The 27359-nt window shown below is 48.2% G+C and overlaps 1 protein-coding gene across 1 annotated transcript; it reads left to right on the forward strand.

The window, feature by feature from the left end:
• Nucleotides 1-510: 510 nt before the first annotated feature.
• METRN (meteorin, glial cell differentiation regulator) lies at nt 511-26525 on the forward strand (the record flags this gene model as incomplete). Its single annotated transcript, XM_030545565.1, has 4 exons — nt 511-905; nt 8821-9248; nt 16066-16125; nt 18771-26525. Coding segments are annotated over 4 exons (1200 nt in total), but the record flags the coding sequence as incomplete, so codon positions are not given.
• Nucleotides 26526-27359: the final 834 nt, after the last annotated feature.

Consider the following 27359-nt stretch of genomic DNA (forward strand, 5'->3'; position numbering starts at 1 on the left):
ACAGATTTGACAATACATTTTCCAAGATAAATATTAGTCCTAGGGATGTCAGATCCTATGTGCAAAAGGCTCATTGATTCAGTGTATTATTCACATTGTGCATATGTGTAATAGAAAGGGGTTTGTTTACAAGTTGTGTTCATGTATATTTTACCATTTAATCAATCAGCAGTATATATATTTCCCAAAACCGTTCTCAAAAATTAAACATCCTCCTTCCCTCAAATCACCGTGCACACCAGCAGCTGTCTGTGCGCTGAACTCCTAGCATCTGGATAACAATCACTTCAAAACAGCTTTTTCACTCTTTTTTTTTCCTCTTTCATTATATTGTTCTCCAATTCCAGTTGTTTTTAGGGAAAGGGAGCCCACTTCTCATCCTTCTCTCGGCTCCGATTGGCTGAAAGTTTCAGAGCCCTGCTCCGATTGGAGAATCACAAATCCTCTCCCTCTCCCCCTCCCCCCCACCCCTCGCGCATTCACCCCTTAGTCCGCCGTCGCTGAATTTGACCAGCAATCTGTGGACACCTTAGACAATTTCACTATAAACCTCTTGGTCACTTTCATCTCCACTGCTTTTCCCCTGGCTCTGAATTACAGCATCACTCTGGCCTAGCAGGAGGAAGGAGGGAAATCCTGCTTTGCATCCTGACAACTTTTGCGGCGGAGGCCTGGGGAGATGGATGGCGGAGACATGCAGGCGTTAATTCCCCACGCACATTCCAGCATGGTGTCTGTTGGAGAAGGATTTACACTAGTCGCTGGCATTTGATTCCTCTTTCTTCTGCTTTCCTGGGAGACGAGATCTCCGAGAAGATGCCTTTGGTGCTGTGGGCTATTTGCCTTGGTGTCCTGGATACGGTCCTTTGCAGTTACTCAGAAGACCAGTGCAGCTGGAGGGGGAGGTACGGACTTCGGTCCTCAATTAAAAATACGTAACCATTGGCAAGGATCGCCAGAGATCGCACTGTGCTAAATGTGCCCTATTGTGGGAAAGTATCTGCTTTGTCCAGAAACTCAGATAACTTTCTGTTAATAATGCAGCCTCAGATCCTCCAGCCCCATTGTCTTCAGTGGGAGTTTGGATGGCTGGATGGATATTAATGAATAAAAGGCTGGTGCAGGAGAGTTTACGGTGTCACTCTAAGAAAGGAGCTGGTGGATGGGGTAGCGCATGTTCTGGCTGAGCTGCTATAAATATCAGGAGAGGGAGCCTGATTTTGTTTGTACTTATCCTGGTGTCAATCAGGAGTAAACTCACTGAAGTCAATGGTGTAAAGGAGAGGAGCTTTTAACCAGAAGTTTGCATTCTTCTTACTAACCTGTGCCCAGGGAAATACTGAATTTCCACTTTATGTTTGAGAAAAGGAAAATTCCAATTCTTGTGGCTGCCGTTTTTAGTCAATTGAGTTTAACTTTCACAGAGCTTCTGGAGAAAATAGATTGCTTTTCCCTAAGGAGGTGATGGTTTGGGTTCTGTCCCCCATCCCCTGACTGCTATCAGAGGGGGAAAATATCTCCCTCAAAGCTAGTTAGGTGAAAGCTTACAAGGTTTTAACTTAAATCCAGTCTGGGAGAGCAACATCCATCCTCCCAAACCGTGTCTCTGTGAGCGGCAGCATCTTGTGTCCTCCGGCAGAGGTTATGGTCTCTGCACCACATAAACTCTCCCGCTGGCTACCCCAGCTTCTCTGTGCTCCGTAGTGGTGGGTTTTATTTGGTGTGCTGATTGTTTTTTTGCATCCTAGGGCTGCAGGCTTCTTATTGTTTCTTTGCAAGGTGGAGGTAGGGGAGAAAGGAGTAAAGAAGTGGAAGCGCGGGAGTTTGTTTACTCTTTCTCATCTTTATGGCTGGTCCCCTTGGAAGATCAAAGCTGCCCCCTAGAATACTCCCTGCAGTGTTACAGGGACAAGTGAGAGTTACAGACCTCTGCCACTTGCAGTTTCTTGATTCCCTGTCCTCTCCAACCTGTTCTGCACTTCATAATAATATCAATAGTGAACAATAAAATCGGATGCAGCAGTAGCTGATCCTTTCCAAATACACCATACTGCCTGCTTTCATGGGAAAATAACTCAAGTGAAAGCCTCAACAAAAAGCCTCTGAGCGGCCTGCTTTAATACATGAGCCAAATTGCTCTTTGACAGGATTTTGTTGGGAGGTTGCAGAACTCCCAGGCCAAGGAGCCATTTAAAACCACAAATATTGTTCAGATCTGAGAGCAAAGCAAGGTTTGTCAAGCAGTTACTGTAAGAGCCCTGGGGCTTGGAACACCTTTTCATTGTGTGGGTACAGTGCCTATAGGGTGACCAGACAGCAAATGTGAAAAATCGGAACAAGAGGTGGGGGGTAATAGGAGTGTATATAAGAAAATGACCCAAAAATCAGGACTGTCCCTATATAACCGGGACTTGTGTCACTCTAAGGGCTTGTCTACATCAGAAAGTTGCAGCGCTGGTGAGGGGGTTACAGCGCTGCAACTTAGGAGGTGTACACATCTGCAAGGCATCACCAGCGCTGCAACTCCCTGTTTGCAGCGCTGGCCGTACTCCCGTTTTGTCTCGGGTGTAGAGGATCCAGCGCTGGTGATCCAGCGCTGGTAATCAAGTGTAGACACTTACCAGCGCTTTTCTTGACCTCCGTGGAATAAGCAGGTATCCCAGCATACCTGAGGAAGCCTCTGGTAATCAAGCTGGTCTCCTTCCCCGGTTTGCTCTCGCGTTCCCCGAACCCCGAGCAAGCAGGTCTCCTTCCCTGCGGTTTGCAGGGTGGTTCGGGGAACGCGAGAGCAAACCGCGGCGAAGCTGGTCTCCTTCCCCCGTTTGCTCTCGCGTTCCCCGAACCCCTGTGCAAGCAGGTCTCCTTCCCTGCGGTTTGCAGGGTGGTTCGGGGAACGCGAGAGCAAACCGCGGCAAAGCTGGTCTCCTTCCCCGGTTTGCTCTCGCGTTCCCCGAACAAGCAGGTCTCCTTCCCTGCGGTTTGCAGGGTGGTTCGGGGAACGCGAGAGCAAACCGCGGCAAAGCTGGTCTCCTTCCCCCGTTTGCTCTCGCGTTCCCCGAACCTCCGTGCAAGCAGGTCTCCTTCCCTGCGGTTTGCAGGGGGGTTCAGGGAACGCGAGAGCAAACCGCGGCGAAGCTGGTCTCCTTCCCCGGTTTGCTCTCGCGTTCCCCGAACCCCCCTTGAAGCCGCCCAACAGCGCTGCAGTATGGCCACATCTAACACCACTTGCAGCGCTGGTTTCTGTAAGTGTGGCCACTCTGCAGCGCTGGCCCTATACAGCTGTACTAATACAGCTGTAACAACCAGCGCTGCAAAATTTTAGATGTAGACATACCCAAAGTGCTTAGGACAGTGGGGCCCGACTGAGGCCTCCAAGCCATGCTGAAGTAACAACACGGAAGGAGGCTGGATTGCCATCTGTCTTAGATGGTTTAGATGCAACAAATCCTGCATCCTGGTAGGGGGTTAGACTATCTGACCCTTGCATTCCCTTTGAAACCTATGGTTCTATATGATGAGAGACAACCCAACTGCTGTGAAAATGCCTTTGCAGAAAAGAGAGCTAGACCTACAGATGGCAGCACCAAGGGCACTTTAAAAAACATCCCCAGGATAGTTCAGTGGCAGCATCTGTTTCTCAGTGGTTTTGCCTGTGTGCAATTCTACAGATGAGTTAACTACAAAGGAGCAAAGAGAAGGTCAAGTGACTGTCACTGGTTCAGTTTGGATTAAAGACCTATGCCCTTCCACCTCCTGCTGAGACTTTTGCTTGCTTACCAGTGCGACAGTGCAGAGAATGGAGAAGTATTCATATTGCTACACTCTTACTGTTCCAAAAGCTTTGGAACTACTTTGGAAAAGTTTGGCTGTTGCTTTTACAGCAGAGATTTAACACAATCAGTAGCCCCCAAAAGGTTTCCAAATAAATGACTTAGTCCCTCTTTTGGATCATATGTGAAGATCTAGTGAATGACTGAACTAGTTTTTCCTGCCAGGCTGTAACTGTGTGGATTTCAATGTTTTGTTATGAGGCCTGGCCGCAGAGTCACAATTTTGGGGGACTAATGTGGGCAGATATTTCTCTCCCTCCTTTCCCTGGTCAAAGACTCAACTTGTATTAGAATAGAACACTGGGGAAGACTTGTTGGCGGGTAGACTGAAAGCCCTACTAGCTTAATGTATGCACTTTCTCAAACTACTCAAGAGTTGGGCTGGGTCAGTACTTGGACAGGAGACCCCATTTAAAAATCCTAAAGATTATTCTTCTTTCTTAAGCCTCTTAGCACCTTTGAGATAAGATGGCAAACCAAGATCCTAGCTATTTGTTCTCACTAATGATCCCCTGACATTCTTTGTCAGTATTAAGTGTGTATGGACCAAATTCCAAAGCAGATAATTAGTGTTTGTCTTCCAAAATCTTACGTATAGTTTAAATCAGATACAGCTACAGTTTTCTGCACTTCAATTAACATCACATAGTCACACTACAGCTTAGCAACTGCTGTATTTTATATCAAAGGTATTTCAATACAGGTGTGAAATGCTCCTTATATATCCCTGTCTGCTTTGAGTTCTTTGGGTGGAAAGAACTATAGAACAACACAGTAGTTTTATATTATAATTCTTTTTTGTTTAAAAAACAAACAAACAGGAGGTAGAATGGATAGGGCACTAAACTATGACAGGTTCGGTTCCTTTCTCTGCTTCTTAGCAAGTCACACCCCTGCTCTGTGCTTTGGTTTCCTCTCAAATCCTTTGCCTGTCTTCTCTACTGCAAGCACTTTGGGGCAGAGACTGTATCTTGCTATGTGGTTGCTATAACGGTCCCAGCTGGGTGCCCAATCCATTAGTGCATGCTGCCTCTCAGAGCCTCCATTCTGTTCACACATATGGGATTCTAATGCATCTTCATTTGCATTACAGATAAAGGATAGTCTTGTGGGTCAGGAACGTGATTAGGAGCTGAGCTGCCTAGGTTGTGCTACAGGCTCATGGTGTGACCTTGCACAAGTCTCTCTGTGCCTCACTTTACTCATCTGATCCATCTCATCGTGGGGGAAAGGGGACCAATGATTAATTGCTTGATTGCTTAATGCACTTGAAGATCCTTAGCTAAAAAGGGCTATTAGACATCAAAGGAGAGATACAAAATACAATCCTAAAGCATTAAAATTCTGCCTTCCCTGCAGGGGAATGTCACTGAAAGACACCGAGTTCCTGTACCAAACGGTTGTTCCAGGCCTGCTGGGAGGTTAAGGTTAAGGCTCCAGGAGACGCTATAAATTCTAAACATTAGCATGGAGAAAAGTGGAGGCCATAGGCCATCCTCCAGCAAGGGGGCTCCCCCCTGCACTCTCTGTTCTTTATACTGTGAACACTCTGCATGCCTAGAGATGTATACAAGCCAGCAGCATAGTAGAGCAGCAGGATTACTTTGCCCAGAGCAAGCATCTGCAGGCCTGCTGCTAAACTAAGTTTACTCTGAATGGCCTCAAATCTCTTCTTGCACAACAGGTGAGAGCAGAAGGAAAGCAGAGTAAATCCCATCTCGGATTCAGGAGAAAGCTGAGCTTTAATTTGTAAAAGACAACAGGAGCATGCAGGGGCAAGCTACCCCCAGAGCCCCCACAACATGTCCTCCCCTGACAGCTCCCTCTGATGGACACCTCTTAGGAGTTCGCCCAGCTGTACACAGCTCCAACCTTCTCTGTCGCTTCTCAGCCAAACCCCTCGGGTTCAGCTTTGAGTAAGGGGAATACTATACATTGCCATTTATTCTGGAAGGAAAGGCTTGCTGACCAGGGTCCCATGCAGACTCCCGGTACTTAGCTCCTGTCATTTCAGTTAGGAAAGCAAAAGCCAGAAGACAACAAACGCTCCTGAGTGGTGTGTGAGGCCTGGGATATGCAGGGGATCAGACTAGATGATCTGGTGGCCACTTCCAGCCCCAAACTCAATAATTACAACAAAACCTTAGGCCAACAATGTCACAGAGGCCAGTGATTTTTAGGTACCCTCTAGAGGTACCTTGAACCAGGAGGTGCTGAGCATCCACAAGTGAAATCTCTACAAGTTGTTGGGGCCCAGTAGCTCAGACAATGAGGTGCAAGATATTAGCCCCACCAAATAAAAAAACCTGAGGGCCTCCCCTCATAATCAGAGGCCAGGCTTGAAAATTCTGGCCATAGGAGGGAGGAGTTTGGTGGTGGCCAGGCAGCCAGAAAGAGGAGAGGTCTTAGGAAAAGAGAAGCTGCATGTCCATCTCTTGGGAGGATCAGGCATAATTTGGATAAAGAAGAGCATGAGACGTCCAGGCCTGGAGCCTGGTATGCCATATATTCAGGCTTAGTGGTGGCTTTGGTTGGGAGATGCTGATATAATCCCAAACCCATTGGGATAGGAGCAACTTCATTTCCTGGAGCCTTTGCACCTCATAATGCTACATCTTGGCAGGGGGTTAGACTAGCTGACTCTTGCAGTCCCTTCTAGCCTAGGATTCTATGATTGTCATGCTGTTTCTGCAGCGAGGTAGAGAAAGGGGCCCTCAGCTGTTCGTTTGTGTCTGAACTTCACCAAAGCATCAGGGTATCTGGAGCCCCAGAGAAAAATGAGGAATAGCTATGAAGTTTGGAAGTGGGGGGTGGATTTGGGGATCCAGGGTCTGATGCAGGTCCATCTCCATCTGGAACATTAATGATCTGGAGGACAGCGTGGACTGCACTCTCAGCAAGTTTGCAGATGACACTAAACTGGGAGGAGTGGTAGATACGCTGGAGGGTAGGGATAGGATACAGAGGGACCTAGACAAATTAGAGGACTGGGGCAAAAGAAACCTGATGAGGTTCAATAAGGACAAGTGCAGAGTCCTGCACTTAGGACGGAAGAATCCCATTCACTGTTACAGACTAGGGACCAAATGGCTAGGAAGCAGTTATGCAGAAAAGGACCTAGGGGTTACAGTGAACGAGAAGCAGGATAGGAGTCAACAGTGTGCCCTTGTTGCCAAGAAGACTAACAGCATTTTGGGCTTTATAAGTAGGGGTATTGCCAGCAGATCGAGGGACGTGATCATTCCCCTCTATTCGACATTGGTGAGGCCTCATCTGGAGTACTTTGTCCAGTTTTGGGCCCCACACTACAAGAAGGATTTGGAAAAATTGGAAAGACTCCAGCAGAGGGCAACAAAAATGATTAGGGGGCTGGAGCACATGACCTATGAGGAGAGGCTGAGGGAACTGGGATTGTTTAGTCTGCAGAAGAGAAGAATGAGGGGGGGATTTGATAGCTGCTTTCAACTACCTGAAAGGGGGTTCCAAAGAGGATGGATCTAGACTGTTAGCAGTGGTACCTGATGACAGAACAAGGAGTAATGGTCTCAAGTTGCAGTGGGAGAGGTTTAGGTTGGATATTAGGAATAACTTTTTCACTAGGAGCGTGGTGAAGCACTGGAATGGGTTACCTAGGGACATGGTGGAATCTCCTTCCTTAGAGGTTTTTAAGGTCAGGCTTAACAAAGCCCTGGCTGGGATGATTTAGTTGGGAATTGGTCCTGCTTTGAGCAGGGGGTTGGACTAGATGACCTCCTGAGATCCCTTCCAACCCTGATATTTTATGATTCTATGATTTCCAAGCTGGTTGCACAGTAATTGAGCAGGCTGCTCCATGAGGAAGGAGCAAGTAGGCATGAAGCCAGCCCAGAGCTGGAGGAGGAAGAGAAGAGGAGCAGTCAGGAAAGTGTTTAGCCTGACTCTTTGTTACAAGCCATACTCCCATTCTAGGTCTGTCATGGAGTGCCCCAGTCACTAAGACCCAGATCCTGCAAGGGAGTTAAGCGCTTAACTCCCACTCAAATCAATGGGATGTAAGCACCTAACAAATACTTTGGAGGATCAGGGCCCAGTCCTACTCCCAAGGCTCTTGGGCACGTGGGGTCAGTGCCAGTAGCTGTGGCCATTGAATGCTAGTTTAATCTGCTGCATGGCAGGGCCATTGGGAGATGAAGTGGCCCTGGAGCATGCTGGGATAGAAAGCCTTGTGCCAAAGGGCTAGTACAGTGGTTCTCGATCCGGGGCCCGGGGCCACATGCAGCCCAGTTACCATACAGCTGTGGCCCAGCTCAGCTGTGTGCTAAAGGCCACCCGCATGCTGGAGACTGCTAGGTTCCCGGCGCAGAGTGATCTGGGCTGCCCCACCACCTAGTACAGTGGGGTTGGGGTATGAGCTGCCATTCTGCCCCGCATGGCGGGAGTCTGAAGTTTGGGCTGCCAGCCGGCCCCATGGGATCAGGTGTCTGGGGCTGCTGGCCAGCCTCACAGGGTCGGGAGCTTGGGGCAGCTGCCTGGCCCTACAAACTCTAGGGTCCAGGGCAGTTATGGGACGAGGCAGCCAGCCCACCTTGTGTGGTGGGGGTCGCAGCAGCCAGCCCGCCCCACGTAGCAGGGGTCCAGGGTCAGGGTAGGCAGCCGGCTCCATGAGCTCTGGGGTCCAGGGCAGACAGCTGGCCCTGGTCCAGGGAAGCTATGCGGCAGGGGTCCAGGGCGGAGATCCGGCTTGCTCTGCAGGGTCCAGGGCTGCCGGCCCGGTCCCACAAGCTCCAAGGTTCAGGGCAGCCGTGTGGCAGGAGTCTGGGGCAGCCTCATGGCAAGGGTCTGGGGTGGGCAGCAGGGGTCCAGGTCGGGGTCCGGGCTGCCGCTGCCCTGCCATCCAGCCCCTGCGGCCCAGCTAACACGTTGTGGGCCACATATGCAGCTCACAATGTGTAATAAGTTGATAACCATTGGGCTAGCACTATGGTAACATTCGTTTGTTCTCCCCTTGCAGTGGCCTGTCCCAGGAATCAGGCAGCGTGGAGCAGATCTCGCTACACTGTGCCGAGGGCTCACTGGAATGGCTGTACCCAGCTGGGGCTTTACGCCTCAGCCTCTCCCCCCGCCTCCCCACGAGCATTGCAGCCGAAGGGAAGAGCCCCAGACAGGTCACCACCTGTATCAAGCCCTCCAGCACCTTCCGAGGAGCTCAGATCTATCTGGAGAGGAATGGGATCCTGGAGCTGTTGCTGTCTGAGGCAGATGCATCCCTCCGCCCCAGGGTGCACTGCTTCAGCTGGCAGCCCCAGGAGAAAGTAGCACTGTTCCTTCAGTCTACCTTGCACCAGGACATCAGCCGTCGGATCGCTGCCTTCCGCTATGAGCTGCGGGGAGACTGGAACTCACGCCTCTCACTGACCTCCAGCAATCTCAGCATGGAAGGTAAATAGCCAGTGGCATGGCTCCACAGGTTGCAAATGTAACATTGACAGACCCTGGTCATCTGTGGGCGGGATTGGACCTGGGACCTCTGGAGCTAAAAGCATGAGCCTCTACTGCATGAGCTAAAAGCCATACAGCTGTTAGCTAAGTCTGTAAAGAAGACTCATTACTCTCTCTCTCTAAGCAACCTTTAGAGGGAACAGAATACCGCCCCCAGGAGGTGTGTGGGTTACACCATGACTATTAACCAATTTCGCTGCTAACCCATATTGCTCTTCTGTCCTGTTTTGTAAGATCCACCACAGCAGTGCCCTCCTGACACAAGTTGCTGCTCCAGCAGGATGAGATTCCTCACTGCATTGTTCTACCAGGGCCAGCTAAAAATCTAGGCTTGTGTGCATCCTTTTAGAGAGGGAGGCTGGCTGGAGCAGGGCACAAGGACCCAGGACTCGTGGGTTCTATTCCTTGTTCTGACACTGACTCACTGTGTAACCTTGGGCAAATTGCTTCACCTCTTTGTACTTCAGCTTCCCTCTTTGTACCACTGCTGATGTACCTTACAGGATAATTAGTTAATAACAGGCCAGTCCTCAAGGCCTTACTTAGTTTGCACTCAGGCAAAATTCCCCTTGATTAATGAAGACAATGGGAAGTTTTGCGTGAGTCAGGTGCCAGGATTGGGCCTATTATTGGCAGTGATAGCAGGGCCCTGAGCCAGGCAGCTGTTACACAGTGTGACTTTGGTCAGTGGGAATCTTCTTGGGTTTCTTGCAGCTCCAGGCTGCAAAGAGGCACAGGCTGCAGGAGGTTCCAGCCACTGGCTGCATCACGTGGGCCTCCTGTTAGGGACTGGGAGGGGACGGTAACCCAAGCTGGCCTCTCTGCCTGAGCATGTTCAGAGAGCAAAGCCAGGAGCCAGAGGAGGATCGCGAAGCAGCTCCTATCGACATGTTTAATTGGCGCTTACTTGCCTCATGGCTGAGCTAATGAAAGTCCACTGTGGGGCCTGCAAGAGACATCCTTGCCATTCAGCCACCCCAGAGATAAGGGGCTCTCCTGGTCACCATGGCAACCCAGGCATTCCCCCCATGTGAACAGCAAGGGCTGCTCTCTCGCAGCACTCTGGGAACCCTAAACATGGGATTAGTGTGACTGGTTTTTTCAGGAGAGAGGATTTGGAAAGAAGTAGCCTGGCCCTGCAGCAATGGTTCTTTCCCCCCTCTTCACCTTCCCAGCCATAGGAACAGCCTCCGATGGCAGCAGAGGTGGCCCCTGGTCAGAGAAAGAGCACAAAGATCTGGAAGCTGTGGGCTAGATGAATTAGCAGTATGTTGTGACAGAGCTAGCAACAGGCCAAGCATACTCTTCCATGCCTGGAGAGCTAGTCTGCCCTAGTCAGGTACCACATGTAAAGATACCATAACACCAACACCTGCCTCAAGGGCTTGTCTGGGAATGTCAAGACTGGATTCACCCTGAGCCTTTCTGTATAAGAGGATAGAAACCGACTGTTGAATCCCAGGCACCTTGAACACTGGGAAAATTCTCCTCCTGCTCTGGGTTCTCAGACCTAAAGCTCAGCAGTGTTTGAACTAGGGAGGGACGTGCGTGTGGTAGGGGTCATCCAGACCAAGGGAAACTTGGGCTCAAGCCAAATCCCTGGCTCCATCTCTAGCCTATATCACAGAAGGGGAGCATGTCATTGCCTTCCTCCACTGCCAGCTGTAAGTCACTGTATATTTCTGATTATTAAAGAACACTGGGGTTGGGGTAGAGGAAACATTTCCCCTTGGTGAGAAATAGCATTCATGGTCCTGTTCAGAATGTCCCAAGAATGGATGGAGCTGCCCCTTTCCCATCATGGCTGTCACTAGTTCTGTTTCTAAAGGAACTGGTTTCGAGGTTAACAGATGATTATGTGCTGCTATGGAGCACATTTGGCTCTTACCTCCCAGTTTGTATGGGTAGTTTCTCCAGTAGAAGATCCTCCTTCTCAAAGGGCACACGGTGGTCCTGTGAGTGTGCTCTGAGTCAGGGACTCTGTATTCTGTTCCCAGGGCAAGTCACTGAACTGATTGGTTTCCTGCTTTCTGCACGGGGGATGCCAACAATGAACTACCATGCAGGGGAGGGGCAAGGCTACATGAATTGCAGTTTGTAAAGCACTTTAGAATGACAGGTTGAGGGAAGGCTAAACTGTACTGGGAGGAACACAGCACCCTGAGAGTCAGTTCAATTCCTTGCTCTCCACAGACTCCTCAGCTGACCTTGGGCAAGTCATAAGCACTTTTGTTCCCCAACTGTAAAGCAAGGGTGGTCATGCTTGCTTTCTCCCTCTCCTTATCGATCCTGTCTGTTTAGCCTGTAACTGCTTTAGGCCAAGGCTGTCTCTTGCTATGTGTACATACAGCACCTTGCAGAATGAGGGGTCTGTGAACATAAGAACAGCCATATTGGGTCAGGCCAAAGGTCCATCTAGCCCAATATCCTGTCTTCTGACAATGCCAGGTGTCCCAAAGGGAATGGACAGAACAGGTAATCACCAAATGATCCATCCCCTGTCGCCCATTCCCAGCTTCTGGCAAACAGAGGCTAGGGTCAGCATCCCTGGCCCATCCTGGCTAATAGCCATTGATGCACCTATCCTCCATGAATTTATCTTGTTTTTTTTTAACCCTGTTATAGTCTTAGCCTTCAGAATATCCTCTGGCAAGGAGTTCCACTGGTTTACTGTGCGTTGTGTGAAAAAATGCTTCCTTTTGTTTTAAATCTGAGGCCTATTAATTTCATTTGGTGACCCGTAGTGAAAAGAAGTAAATAACATTTCCTTCCTTACTTTCTCCACACCAGTTATGATTTTATAGACCTCTATCATATCCCCCCTTAATTATCTCTCTTCCAAGCTGAAAAGTCCCTGTCTTATTAATCTCTCCTCGTATGGCAGGAATTCCATACCCCTAATCATTTTTGTTGCTCTTTTCTGAACCTTTTGCTATTCCAATATATGTTTTTAAAGCTGGGGCGACCATATCTGCATGCAGTATTCAAGATGTGGGCATACCATGGATTTAGATAGAGGCAATATGATATTTTCTGTCTTATTATCTATCCCATTCTTAACAATTCCCAACATTCTGTTCACTTTTTTGCCTGCTGCTGCACATTGAGTGGATGTTTTCAGAGAACTATCCACAACTCTCTTTCTTGAATGGTAAAGCTAATTTAGACCCCAACATTTTATATGTATGTTTTCCGATGTGCATTACTTTGCATTTATCAACATTGAATTTCATCTGCCATTTTGTTGCCCAGTCCCCCAGTTTTGTGCGATCTTTTTGTAGCTCTTCGCAGTCTGCTTGGGACTTAACTATCTTGAATAGTTTTGTATCATCTGCAAACTTTGCCACCTCACTGTTTACCTCTTTTTCCAGATCATTTATGAATATGTTGAATAGGACTGGTCCCAGCACAGACCCCTGGGGGACACCACTATTTACCTCTCTCCATTCTGAAACCTGATCATTTATTCCTATCCTTTGTTTACTATCTTTTAACCAGTTATCAATCCATGAGAGAAGCTTCCCTCTTAGCCCATGACTGCTTATTTTGCTTAAGAGCCTTTAGTGAGGGACCTTGTCAAAGGCTTTCTGAAAATCTACTTACACTATATCTACTGGATCTCCTTTGTCCGCATGCCTGCTGACCTCCCCTCAAAGAATTCTAGTAGATTGGTGAGGCATGATTTCCCTTTACAAAAACCATGTTGACTATTTCCCAACAAATTATGTTCATCTATATGTCTGACAATTTTGTTCTTTACGATAGTTTCCACCAATTTGCCTGGTACTGAAGTGAGGCTTACTGGCCTGTAGTTGCCAGGGTCACCTCTGGAGCCTTTTTAAAAAATTGGCATCACATTAGCTATCCTCCAGTTATTTGGTATAGAAGCTGATTTAAATGATAGGTTACAATCTACTGTTAGTAGTTCTGCAATTTCACATTTGAGTTCCTTCAGAATTCTTGGGTGAATACCATCTGAGCCTTAGATAGATAATTAGGGTTGGAAGGGACCTCAAGAGATCATCTAAGTCCAACCTCCTGCTCAAAGCAGGACCAAGCTCCAAATGGCCTACCTCAAGGATTGAACTCACAACCCCAAGTTTAGCAGACCAATGCTCAAACCACAGAGCTATCCCTCCCCCTGACTTGTGGCACCCCCCGAGCCTTGTGACTTATTACTGTTTAGTTTATCAATTTGTTTCAAAATCTCCTCTAATGACACCTCAATCTGGAACAGATGCTCAGATTTGTCACCTAAAAAGAATAGCTCAGGTTTAGGAATCTCCCTCGTATCCTCAGCCATGGAGACCAATGCAAATAATTCATTTAGTTTCTTGAGTGCTTCTTTAGCCCCTGGGGTGGGGCGAGGCAGAAGGCTCCACATGCTGCCCTTGCCTTTAGGTACCTCTCCCAAAGCTCCCATTGGCTGCGGTTCTCCATTCTTGGCCAATAGGAGCTTCAGGAGAGGTACCCACAGGCAAGGGCAGTGCACAGAGCCCTCTGCCCCCCCTCCCCAGGGGCCACAGGGATGTGGTGCTGACTGCTTCTGGGAGCGGTGCGGGGCCGCAGGACCACAGAGGTGGCAATCCCATGGGCCGGCTCCAAAGCCCTGAGGGGCCAGATCTGGACCGTGAGCTGTAGTTTGCCTTATGCTCTCTGGAGGGGCAGTGGAACAGTCTAAACAGTGCCTTATACCAAAGGTTCTCAATCTTTTTCTTTCTGAGGCCCCCACAACATGCTATAAAAATTCCACAGCCCATATGTGCCACAACAACTGGTTTTCTGCATATAAAAGCCAGGGCCAGCATTAGGGGAAGCAAGCAGGGCCACACCACAGAGGACCCCGCAAAGGTAAGTTGCTCAGACTTCAGCTTCAGCCCCGGGTGGCAGGACTTGGAGCCCCAGGCTTCAGCCCCAAGCAGTGGGGCTTCGGCTTTCTGCCTTGGGCCCCCGCAAGTCTAATGCCAGCCCTGCTTAGTGGGCTCCCTGAAACCTGTTCACAGCCCCAAAGGGGGCCCTGGACCCCGGTTGAGAACCAGTCTTACACAGCCATTTGCTCAATGGAGAGCTGCCCTGTACTATGGAGAAAGAAGGGGTTTTGCTGAAAGTGACCTTTGCCAGTGGTGGATTACCCTTGCCCAGGGGGCTCAGCCAATTGGGGGACCCTGGAAAAATGAGCACTGTGTTAGAAATCCGCCATGGGGTGGCAGAAGCCAGGAGCCCTGGCAGAAGCCGTGGGGCAGGCAGGGGAAGCCCAGCGCCAAGACCCTGGTCCTCAGCAGAAGCACAGGGTGGTGGGGAAAACCCCAGCACCTGGAGCTACAGCCTGGGGACTTGAGTAGCTCTCACTTACCACTGTGGCGCCAGGGCCATGGAGGGGGGGAAAGAGCTTCTCTGGTCTTGGGGCTGCAATGGGGAGGGAAAGGAAGGAGCGAACCGGGGATAGGGCCACAGTGGAGGGGCAGAATGGGCTGGGACTGTGGGCAAAACAGGGGCATGGCCGCTGGAGAAAGGGGCAGAATGGGGGCAGGGCTGTGGGGGAAGGGAGTGGAATGGGATGGGGCCATGGGTGGGGCTGCTGGTGGAAGGGGCAGAATACGGGCAGGAACTCAGGTGGAAGGGTGGGGTGGGGCCACAGTTCTGGTGCCAGGGTCCCTCCACTTGCTCTGACCCAGGGCCCCAGGAGACCTTAATCCGCCTCTGCCTTTACATACCATATGCAGAGCAGGAGTGGGCGGCAACAGGAGGATCTGTTATCTCAGTAGAGTCTGGGGCAGTAAGGAACTGGGATGCAGTCTCCCAAACTTGTACTATACCAGGGTTGGAAGGCAGCAGCTAGAGATCTAGGGAAAGAGAGACAGGCTAGAATGGAAACTAGTATACCCAAAGACTGACTCATGTCATCACCTTCCTCTGACAGGGCGGTTGTATTTTGACTTAAGGGTAAAGCTGGACGCTTGATCTAACTCTCACAGGTGTTACATGTGTGAGCACAAGCTACAAAGTACAGAGCGAGGCAGGGAGAGTGCAGCTGCCAACTTGTGGCTGCCCAGGAGCAGGAGTGAGGCCTAAGAGGGGAGAATGTAGCTAAACAGCTCATTAGCATGATGAGGGTCACACTTCAGTCCACATTTCCTCCAACACACTTGTTCTCTGCCCACAGAGGGCAAGATGCTCTGTCCCTCAGTGCAGAAGGTACTGTCCAGCACTGCTTATGTTCTGCATGCATAGCCTCTGCCAGCGATGGCCCGTGGGCCCCTTGCACATCCTGTGGAGCACCATGGAATCACTTGGATACAGCGTACCAGCAACCCCCATCTTGTTCTTCTCTTCTCCTGAGCAGTTCATTGCAACTCCTGACTCAGCCAGAGGGGTCACTGCAGAGCTCCCCAGAGCACATTGCCTCTGCAGTTTTCCCCACACAAATCCAAAAGCTCTGAACTTGACTCTGGGACCTTTGTATTTTCTCTTCAGAATCCACATCCCTTGTGCATGGTGCTATTGCAGGGGGAAGCTGCATTCCAGCAGGCCAGCTTCCAAGGAGAGGGAGCCCCAAGAGGGCACTGGGCAGCAGAGCAACCCTTGTGGGAACAAAGGCAGAGCCCCAGGCACCCGCTGGTTTGAGGAGGCCAGATGGCGATGCTGTGTGTCACCTGCAAACAAAAGGGATTAAGCCAGCATTCCCACCTCAGGAATATCCGAGCAGGAAGCCTGGGACTCACTTCTAATATAACTTTTCTCTGTTTGGATGCTGCAGGGGCATGCCGGCCATGTAATGACACTGAGATCTTGATGGCCCTTTGCACCAGTGACTTTGGTGAGTACAGCTTCTGCCATTTCTGCATTCACTGTTGCCCTCTTTTGCTTCACATTCTCTTCCCCCAAGGGTTCTTTTTCCAGGAATTGGGGGTGTTTGACATCAGTGGATCCAAGAATTAAACACAGACCAAAGAAAAATCCAGTCTCTGATGTCCCCACATAATACACAGTACTATTTACCACTGGCCTCTACTAGAGAGAATGAGAACAGCTCAGTTATGTGTCACAGGCCCTATGACAGCTATGGAGGTTCTTCCTTATCTCAAGTGGTAAGGAACTGTGCTGATAGATTAAAAGGCTTTGAAATCTATTCCCCGTGTTGCCAAGGAGTTCTGGGAGGTTTCTGGCAAACACTAGAGTTGTGCAGAGCACAACAGTTTCATTCTGTGGCAGCTCTCAAGGTTCTGAACTTTATTTTTGTTCCATGTTAGAACATTTCACAAATTTTAGCTAAACTGAATCATGCTGAAACATCTGTTTTTGGATGGAAAGTGTGAGCTTTTCGATCTGGCTTCCCTTCCCTCATCAGATGTGACCAGAGAGCTCTTGGCCAAAAAAAAGCCTTGCCTATGAAAGCAGGCTAAACTGGTACATTTCTGCAAAACGTTTCCGCTTTGACAAAATTGCATATTTCAGTAAAAGTCATTTGATCAAAAATGTTCCAACCCGCTCTAGTAAGTATTGGAATGAAAGCTGGAGTACTGTGTGGCCAGATTTGTTACTTAATATCCTCTGTGTTGAGTCTTTCATACACCCCTGCATTCCACAGGTCTTCCCAGTGAAATAATTGGTGCAGAAATAAAAGACAGAGGAAGAGGGAGAAATTCAACAGCGTAGGCAAAGCAGAAAAGCCTCTTCCCCTGCAGCACAGGGGCCAGGCTCTTGAAATGGAAAAGAGGGGTCATCTTTTCATCCTCCCCAGCCACCTGTAAGCACACACGCTGTTGGGCATAGTCTAGATCTGACAGAGCATGTGCATGGGAGCTACTCACAGTATGAACTTTCCAAATGCTGAGAAAAACAAGGGGCAGTTCATGTGGAATCACTGAGAGCCCAGTGTGGCAGCTTTACAACGGCAAACAACCCAGCCATTGCCCTTTGTTCCTGCCACTTAATTAGCTGACACATAGCTGGCAAGCCAGGCCACGGCAGGTAGCCTGTGGTAAGTGCTGCCAGCATTTGCTCCCAGGCTGTGATCACACAGCCGAAAACAGTCTTGCTCCCAGCACACATGGCTGTGCCACAGTGAACAGTTGCCAGTTATTCCTGCACATGCTATTAGCCTCCTGATTTGCATCTCTAAACAGTAGAAGGAAGGTCAGGGGTCACTGGCTGCCTGGTCTGGAGTTGCCATGGCAATGAAGAAGTCAAAGGTAAGAGCAAGGGATTTGCCATGCTAGATCAGATCATAAATCCATCAAGTGGTCTGGCAGAGGCCAATACCTGCTGATTCAGGGAAGGCCAACCGCACCAGAATGCACCCAGCTAATTGTGCAGTATTACACATAATATGTGCAAGGAGAAGAAAATCCCTTTCTGATCTTCACAGGTGATCAGTGCATGCACTGAAGCATGAGGCTTCATATCCTTTATCTCAGTACATAACTGTGAATGCTTGGAAATGCCCATGAGCATCCAACCTATGAATTTGATTCAATGACCCCCAGCAAAAGCACATTCCCCAAGTTGGCTGTCCTCTGTGTGAAGGGAGATTTTCTTTTATGGTCTCTCTAAACTTACCAGCCATTCCTTTCAAGGAGTGACATCCCAACTAGAGCAGAGGGGGAGGGGGCGGTGATGATCCCTTTAGAATACAGCACTTGACATCCATCTGCTGCATTACAACGAGATTAACATAGGAGAACCCACTGAGCCCTGGTCTATACTAGACTTTTGGGGGGATGCAGTTCCAGCAGTGGTAGTAGGGATCAGAGCACGGCATGGATAGAGTGTTGGTGTTTTTGCCACTGTCCCCTAGACTTGCTCAAGTATCTCCCCTTCTTATTTTGGCCAGTGAACCTCAATTCTCTCCTGCAGCTCCCCCTCACAGCAAAGCACTGCTAACTGAGTTTAGTGCAGGAAACCCTGGGAGAGTTTCTCTGGCCTGTGTTATGCAGGAGATCAGACTTGATGCTCACAGTGGTCCCTTGTGGTCTTACAAATCTATAATGCATTTCCATTGTGATCTGCAGTCCCTTCAGCTATTCCAGCACCACATCCCCATGCAGACCTGCCAGTGCACTGAACATGTAAATACATCAGGCTTTGGGCCCAGGTCTCCAGAAACAAGAGGCTGGTGCACTGACCCCCTGTGCCACCTATACCTAGTCAGTTTTTCCCAGATAGCTAAGTGTTCCCAGTTAGGGATGCAGAATAAATAGAGATATCCTGTCTCCCAGAGCTAGAAAGGACCTTGAAAGGTTAGTGAGTCCAGCCCCTACTTTCACTAGCAGGACCAGGTACTGATTTTGCCCTAGAACCCTAAGTGGCCCCCTCAAGGATTGAACTCACAATCCTGGGTTTAGCAGGCCAATGCTCAAACCACTGAGCTATCCCTCCCCTCCTGCAAAATCACTGCAGTGCAACAGTTTCCAGCTCTGGATCAGTGAATAATTGTGTCTGTCCTACCACCTTTCCCCTCAGTCATTCGTGGCAACATCCGGAGTGTCTCCAATGATGTTGAGATGCAGGAATCCATCATCAGCGTGAGTGCCATGCGCATTCACCGGCAGAAATTCACTTTGTTCCAGCCTGTCAGCAAATCCAGCAAATCCACGGGCAGCATCCACACCCTGCTGCAGTGTGGAGTGAAACCGGGACCTGGCATCTTCCTCTTCACGGGGTGGCTGCACTTTGGAGAGGCCTGGCTCAGCTGTGCTCCTCGTTACAAAGACTTCCGGCGTATCTACGAGGATGCGCACCAGGCTCATGAGAACCCCTGCGAAGTCTCGCTAGACTGAGCAATGAGGGCAGGGGCATTCAGCCCAACCCTTGGGAATGAGGATCACCAGCTGCAACAACAGTGTCACCAAGGGCTCACATCCACCAGCCTGGGGCTAGCAAGAGTTCTCCCCATCCCATACACACCTGCAGTGGTCCCCATTCCTGCTTCACTTGCTCTGTGCTGAAGAAAGTTGTAAGACACCTTCAGTGCTAACAGTAACCTGGCCTTGGCGGAGGAGATCCCCAGACTGCTGATTATGATCAGGCATAGTAATACACACAGGACTGACTAATGGAGAGCAGGACTTCTAGTCAACCCTCCCTTCAAGTAGCTTGAGGGGACAAAAAATGCCAGTGAAATGACACAGTCTCTCCACAGTTGCTAAGTCATCCTTGCTATCCCAGGATTCATTGCCAAGCGAGTGACAGCACTGAGGGACTCTCTTCCTGTACTGTGCCTGTTCAGATTAAGCATGGGAGTGGGCTGAGCGTGGAGAGGAGATGATGGATCACCAGAACTGGAAACCGATGCATGAGCAACTCTGTTCCTCATTTTGCACTGAAACACACCCAAACATTGCGGAAAAGGCTTTGGCAAAACCAGCCAATGATGGGGGAGCCTGTCCGTGAAAATCCTGCCCGAAGAAAGAGGCTATTCTAACTTCACCTGGTTTGATCCTTTGGACCTGATTCAGCAAAGTTATTGAGCACATGCTGTCAGTCCCATTGATTTCAAAGGGACTAAGGCCTAGAGCCTCAAAGGTATTTAGGCATCTATGTGCTTTGTAGAATCGGAGCCTTGCTGTCCTGACAAAGTTTGGTTCTGAAGTAGCCCTGCTTCCTCTCCTTCCCCCGGAGGAACTTCACCCCTCTAGGGAGGGGAGGAAGACCCAGGAAGTGGCAGCTACCATGTTTACTTTCCATTTAGTATTTCTTTGGGTAGAAATGTGAAGACACTGCTCTGTACATACCTTGGGAAAGTCGGGGATAGCTATACCATGGGAAAGTGGGGGAGAGTTGGAACAGGGTTGGGGATATCCGCTGGGTGGGCTCTTGAAAGGATGTAAATTAATGGATCACAGCTAGAAATTTGCCTATCTGTGGTTCTGAACTTGGCTGCCAAAAAGTTGCCCCATGGAGTCCTCACGGGCAGCCTTAAGACTTTGATTAAACCATTATGTGAATGTATACACAAGCTCAGTGCTGCTCTTCAACCTCTTGTCAGCAGAGCCCTCACTCAAAGCCCCATGCACAGACTTTGGCAACACCTCTTTCCACACATTTACCTCCATCCCTCAAACCTGGCATTGTCCCTGCCTTCAGCAACACCCAAAATGCAGAATCACCAAAAAGCTTCTAGGAAACTTTAAAGTAGAGGTAGGCCCAAGCTGAGATTGGTTCTAAACTTCCCCAGAGTTCTGCTTTAGATCCAGATCCAGGGTTCTGGTTCTGATGTGCCAGTCTGGTTTCATTGCTGCACTAAAGAAGCTGACACCATTTTAACATCACTTTTGTGCTGTCTCTGGTCTATGTTCATCATCTACGGGCCTTGACAGGACAAGATGAGTGGGAAGAACCTCTGTGAAATTCAGCTTGAAGTGGTCCAGAAGGCAGTCAGTCCAGTGTGACTCATAGTATCATAGAATATCAGGGTTGGAAGCCAAGGCTTTGTCAAGACTCCTGTGTGTACAGCAGCGAACTCTCACCAGGGAAATCTTTGCTAAGCCATTTATTCTGCTTTTTTAAAATGAAGATTTGGGTAGACTGTAGTTTGAAGAAAAGGCTCCTGTATAATAGACCCCATAAACTAATGGCACCTGTGGGAGCCAGAGTGCATGGAAGAGATGTGACTGGAGAGCATAGGTTTGTCTTTCTGCAGCTTGTGTGTTTCTGAGCAGATGGAATCTCAACACACTATAGATATACAGTATTGCCAACCTTGTGTGTATTGTAGGAGATGGACTTGCAACATTGTGAGGAGTCCCTATGTAGAATCTGTATCTGTGAAACAGAGATTGTCATGCCATCCCAGATCAGTGTGCTTAATCTGCTACCACTGGTGGTGGAAAGTGGGGAGGCAACAGCTGCTGATGGAAGTATTCAGGCAGAAAGAAGCAAAGATCTTGGGAGGAGTGAGCAAGAAAGCAGAAGCCTGTCATTGGAGAACAGGAGACAGGACTAAGGATCAAGAGATTCAAGAGACTCTTCTCTTCTAGGTCATTGCTTACAACTGCAGAGAACAATCTCTTTGTTTGATTATTGGGGTATGTGGGAAAGAGATCTGGGTTTTCAGTTTTAAGCTGACACATCCACTTTGTGCTCAGTAGTTGTAGAACGGAAATTTTGAGTTAAAGGAACAGATCTGAGGGGAGTTTGGGATGAAGTCAGTCACACCAGTTAACTATCAGCAAGCTCCTAATTTAATGTGGAGACTGCTGCTAAAAGCCCAGGAGTTTTAGCCCTGGGCTACACTACAACTTTCAGTTGAGTTTGTAACTCATTAGTGGCACATCTGACTCTAACCATGGCTTGTGTCTACATACACAACACCATTAATACTCAGTTAACACTTGTGGCAGTTACCTAAATAGTTTTGGCTGAATTAGGATCTAGGCTGGAACCTGGTTGGCTTTTTGTCACCAGTTCGTAACATGTTTTTGCTGTGCAGGCGGACAGCCCAGCATGCACTCTACTCTAGACCCTGTTGAGGTGTCATGAGAGTGGCCCAGATTTTCCCACAATGCACTGCTACAAACCTAGGGTAAGTGTGAACACACAAACATCTGTAAGATGGTTGCACTGTGAAAAAATCATAACGGGGACATGTCTGTTGTAAAGGGTTAGATGAGACAGATTACAACACCATTGTTTCACATGTAGTGTTGGATGGGACCAGAGGCCAATGAGTGACAGTGCACATGATTCTGGCCCGCTGCCTATCCAAACATGCTTATCTGGGAGAGGAGAGATATTTGACAATGGAGTGTGGACATCATATGTGCACTGAAGTTATAATGATACCAAATTTGTGATTTTTTTTTAAGACTAAACTTTATGTGTAAAGCATGGTTTTGTTTTGTTTTAATTTGAAATCTTAATATAAAGTGCATATCCACAGCTGTAAAACACTGCCAGGCACATTACCTGTTGCTGTTATATAGGGTGTAGTTAATGGCCATGAGAATCTTTGTAATTGAGTTTGTACATATAATGTCTATTTACAAGATAAGGAAGGAAGCCCTGATTCCGCGTAGTTTGTAATAATGAGATTTCTTGTCATCTGTGGTTTTGAAATACCATATTAAAAAAAATCAGTATTTCTAGCAACTCTTGCATCCGTGATTTTTTTTCTGGGGACACTGGGTCAGGCTGTGTTCCTGTCTCACTAGTTTAGAAACAAAACTGATTTTGGGAAAGTTAACAAAAACTAATAACTGAGATTTTGTAAGAGCTTAACAAGTTGGAGAGAGGCTTTCACAGGGCTTTCCAGGTGGATAGCAGCTAACAAGCTTAGCCCATGAAGCACCCAGGTAGAAGCATCATGTGATTGGAGCAAACTCAGTGTCAAATTCAGCCCTGGTGTATCTCTGTTTAACTCAATAGCCTTAGTCCTTTGGTTTAACCTACCCTGATGTCAATGAACCTGTCTGCTCTGAACCAGAAAAGGAGTCAGGGAGTAGCTGCATTCAGACTTTCTCGGCATTCTAATGACAGCTGTGTTGGTTTCATTGTATAGCGTAGGTAGGACCATCACCTCATTCCTGAAATATGCTACAGCCTTAAGCCTTAGCATGCTCTACGGACATATCTGCATTACAAACTGGAAGTCACACTTAAAATTAAGATTCTTTTAATAGAGGGTTAATAGACATTTTAATAAATCGTTGATTGTTACGGAGTCCAACAAGTTACTTATAACCTGACTTGTTACCCTCTGTAACACCTTCTGTTGATGTGCTTATAACCACCAATTGCACAATACTATTCATGTCTGTAACATGCTTATACCTTTACCAATAATTTATTAACCATTTATATACAGAAGGCTGTTGTGTATGTGAGAGGCAACATTGTGGAGCTCTGTTACAACACAGGAATGCCCTGACCACCTGTGTAATAACATGGATTGCTTTGGCCCTCGTAGATTGAACCAACCCATAGGAGAGTTTGTTTACAGGACTGGAACTGGTAGTGAGGAGGACATGTAAACAGTGGTTGCACTTTCAGAGATTTGAGCCATAGAGTGGCAGCTAAGTGGCTGTCCTCTTAGATCTCTTGTCTGTTGAAAGGAAGGGGTCTGAATGGGAGGCTAGTGAAGTATATGGCCAGGTACTTCGCCCCATGCTTCCATTTTCTTAATCATCAGGTCCCCTTACCTCTCCTGCAGGAGGAGCATCTGCATTGAAATTTCTGCCTTTTTAACACAAGCTAGGGGCCTGGACTTAAACCCAACAGAAGTGAAATGAGGGAGCAGGAGAAGGACCTTGCCCCCTACATTTCTGACCCCCCTTCCCTCCCCCCCCCACTTCTAACAGGTCCAGCTGCAGTCAGGCTGTGGAAAACACATTTTTTGGAAGTGAGCAGCATAAAGGGGCAGCTTGGAATTAGGTTAATGATGGCGACTTGGTGGTGCAGAGAGTCCGGGCTCACGTTGTAGGGGAGGAGGGAGGGTCGCATTGCTGAAATAGCTCTGGTGGAGGAAGGGTAGGCAAGAGGTGAGAGAGACTCCCATCAGAGGTGCTGTCAGGCCTAATTCTTGTCATACATCACAAACCACAAGGCCTTATTGTGCTGGGCTGTTAAACCCAATTTTCCCAGCGAAGCACAGAGATCACGTCTTGACACTTCCATGCTCCCACATTTCCAGCCCTCCTTTTGCCTCTCCCAATCTTTTCTGTAAATTAATTCATACCCCTAATTTTTGCTCTCTCTTTCCCATACCCTTCTCCCAAAGCAGATGTTTCCCTTGGACATGACTTGCTGGAGGGTGGGCGGAAGGTGGGGGGGTAAACATAGTTGTCTGATAGCACTCCCACTCCTCCCCTGCCCCTTTCAAATTTTCCTTCTGGCTTCATCAACCCCCTTGACCCAGGGATAAAAAAGCTGCAAGTCTCCCTGCTGGGAAAGAGAAATTTGTAATGATTCCCCAACGCTTTGGCCTCCCCACATTCTCACAGGATAGCACCAAACGCTTGCTCCTCTGGTCAGCCCCTCAATTCACTTCCTGGACCATCAATTCTCTTAACTGGAGCTGTAACATGCTCCAAACTCTCTCACACAGATAGGCCAAATCCACTGTCCCACAGCTGTTCACACAAGGAAGGAATAAACAGAGGCTGCTTTACAGAGAGAGAGAGAACCAAATAATTTCCAAGCCTCCAACACAGCACTCCCAGAACGGGGCAGAGGGGACTCTGTAGGCAGGAGGGGCAGGGACACCCCCTCCCAGGGTGGGGCAGAGGCACCCTCCTGCTGTCTGCTAATAGTTATCATCATCATTTGCTTTGTGGCACTGCCTAAGAACTCTATGGGGCCAGGTGCCACACCGCCAAGAAGCCAGTCCATTGTGGTATTCCCTGTGCCATACAATAGTCAGCAAGTGCGTGAAGCTGGGGAAAGGGACTGGGCCAACAGAAACCCTCTAATACTTGTCAGCAGCAGTACCCAATTCCTGCACTGTTGCCAACATGCAGCAGCCCTGACTCGGGGCCCAGCTATACAAGTCAGGCTAATTTGCTCTCTGTGGCCCATTAGCTCCTTGACCTCTCTGCTGAGAAACTGCCACAGTAGAAGCCAATTAGTGCCACGTGTGGAGGTGCACTTTGAGATGTGGACACTGTGGATCAGATGTTCCAGTCCTTTGCTCAGCTGAGCACACCAATGGGGAAGTAGGTGGCTTTAAGCCATTGTCTGCCAGGGCCTGCCTGGTTCCTGATGCAAGTTGCCACAGGGCTGTTTTAGCTTAAGCTCTGGCTATAGTGGTCTTTGGGACTACCCAGCTGGACTCAGGCCATCCACTCTCTATAGTACATGTCTACACTGGGAACTGCAAATATGAGCAGCATAAAGCCATTGTGACAACTCTAAATTGTCCATGGAGCTCCCTTAAGCTGAGGCTATTCCCCTCTGGGAAGGAGGCTCTGTCTCCTTTACACTAACAGAGGCCAGAATCAGGATCCCTGTGCATCGGGAACTGAAAAGAAAGCTCCAAAACCATTTTGCACCAGGCCTAAACTACAATCAAAAGGTGGCTTTGAATTGAGACCCAGCAGGTGAAAGACTCAATCTCACTAACAATTGGAAACCAAAGTTTTATCCTATAGAAGTGACACTTCTGCTGTCTTCCCTGGAGGCCAGAGAGAGATGTGCATCTCTGGTAGGGAGTAATTGAGGTGATTCAGGTGGTGCCTTTGGGGAAGGACAATCTGAGTTCTGGTCCCACTGCTACCACCAAGTGGCTGTTGTGCAGCATAATTACAACACATAAGAAGTTCATCTAGGACTGCAGATTTGCTACAGTGGTTTGCAGGGGCCCCACCTTTCATCCATGGATCTCAAAGCACTTTACAAACAGGAGTGAATGAAGCCTTGCATGGCAAGGTAAGTCTGTATTAGCCCCACTTTACATGTTGGGCAACTGAGGTGACATGACTTGTCTGATGTCACAGAGTGAGTCAGTAGAAGAACCAGATAGAAAATCCAGAACTTTTGGCATCTAATCTCCAGATCTAAGCACTAGACTAGACACACACCTGTGACGCATGGCTAGAAAGGGTTAAACAGCTTGCAGGCTGAATGACCCAAAACCCACCTTTAAAGTCATGTTAGAATGGTATGTGAATGATAATTAGGGCCATTCATGCTAGATAGGCTAGAACTTTGAAATGCAAACCTATATTGTTAGAAGTAATACTAATTGTGTTTGTATCTTAGATGCTACCCCTAAAAAGACAGTTCCTGTCTGTCACTATAACTATTGATTCAGAGGTCAAAAGGGACTATTAACATTTGGATGAATCTTGGGTAAAATAATGTCATTGTCTATATGTCTCTTTGAAGTTTGTAATAGCCTGCCTAATGGATAAATTGCCCTATGTTAATTTGTGTAACTAATTACTGGTGGTGTTTAGAAAGCAAAAGGTTACATCGAAAGCCTGTTGTTTAACCAGGACTGTGTGGTCAAGTGGATGCTAGGACACTGTATAAAAAGATCCTTGTGTCCTGATTCTGTCATCTCAGATCTGCTTAGACTTCATCAGGGGAAGTTTGAGTTGCAAGATTGAGGTCCCAGTTAGGCTAGTACGCCCTGAACATGACATTTGCACATTGGACTATAACCTATGTACTATAACTTTTTGCAACTACAATGCTCACCATCTCTGCTCTGAATCTGAATCTTAAGAATTGAACTCGTGTCTCTATGTATATTGATCTTTTAACCATACTCTCTCTTTTGTTTTTTAATAAATTTTTAGTTTAGTTAATAAGAACTGGCTGTAGCATGTATTTGGGTAAGATCTGGAATATTCATTAACCTGGGAGATAATGTGTCCTTTGGAACTGGTAGAACCTTTTCATTTAAATGATTAAATAAGATTTTCAGAAATCATCATATTTGACTTAGGTATCTGGATGGAGGCATGAGGCTGGATCACTTTAAGGGAACTGTGTTGTTTGGACTTCTGAATAATTAGTAAGGTAATAAAGAAGCTGTTTTATGCTGCCTTGATAAATCTAAATATTGGAATATCCTCCAGCTTTTTGGGGTTTGTCTGCCCCATTCTGTGCAGTTCACCCTAATTGAGTGACCATAGCTGGCCCTCACTGGGACCGTGTGTCATGGACTCACAGGTCATGCCCATTTTTGGCCAGTAAGATCCCTGGGGAGAACCCTTTTCAGTGTGACAGCCCTTCTCGGGGATCCACTCTCTCGTGGATTAAGCACTTCCACCTCCTGGAACCACACCTTTCTGAGCCTTAGCACACCTGTCCCTCACTGTGGACCCCCTCAAGGAGTCGACTCACTTTGGACCCCTGGGGCCTCCTGTCCCAGAGGGAATAATGCAATCCCGTTCTCTAGACCGGAGTGACTCTCAGCCAGCGTAAAATAGGAGGGTTTATTGAGTGTTTGAACACAGCATAGGAAACTCTCAGGGCCCACAGGCCTGACCTCCATCAGCACAGTACATCTAAGTCTCTCCTGCATCCAGGGTGGGCTCTGCCTGCTCTCTCTCCAGTCATGAGCTCCCTTCCCCCTTTCCAGCTGGCTATCTGATATCACCTCCCGCA

The sequence above is a fragment of the Gopherus evgoodei genome, unplaced genomic scaffold (assembly GCF_007399415.2).
Source record: "Gopherus evgoodei ecotype Sinaloan lineage unplaced genomic scaffold, rGopEvg1_v1.p scaffold_38_arrow_ctg1, whole genome shotgun sequence".
Taxonomy (NCBI): domain Eukaryota; kingdom Metazoa; phylum Chordata; order Testudines; family Testudinidae; genus Gopherus; species Gopherus evgoodei.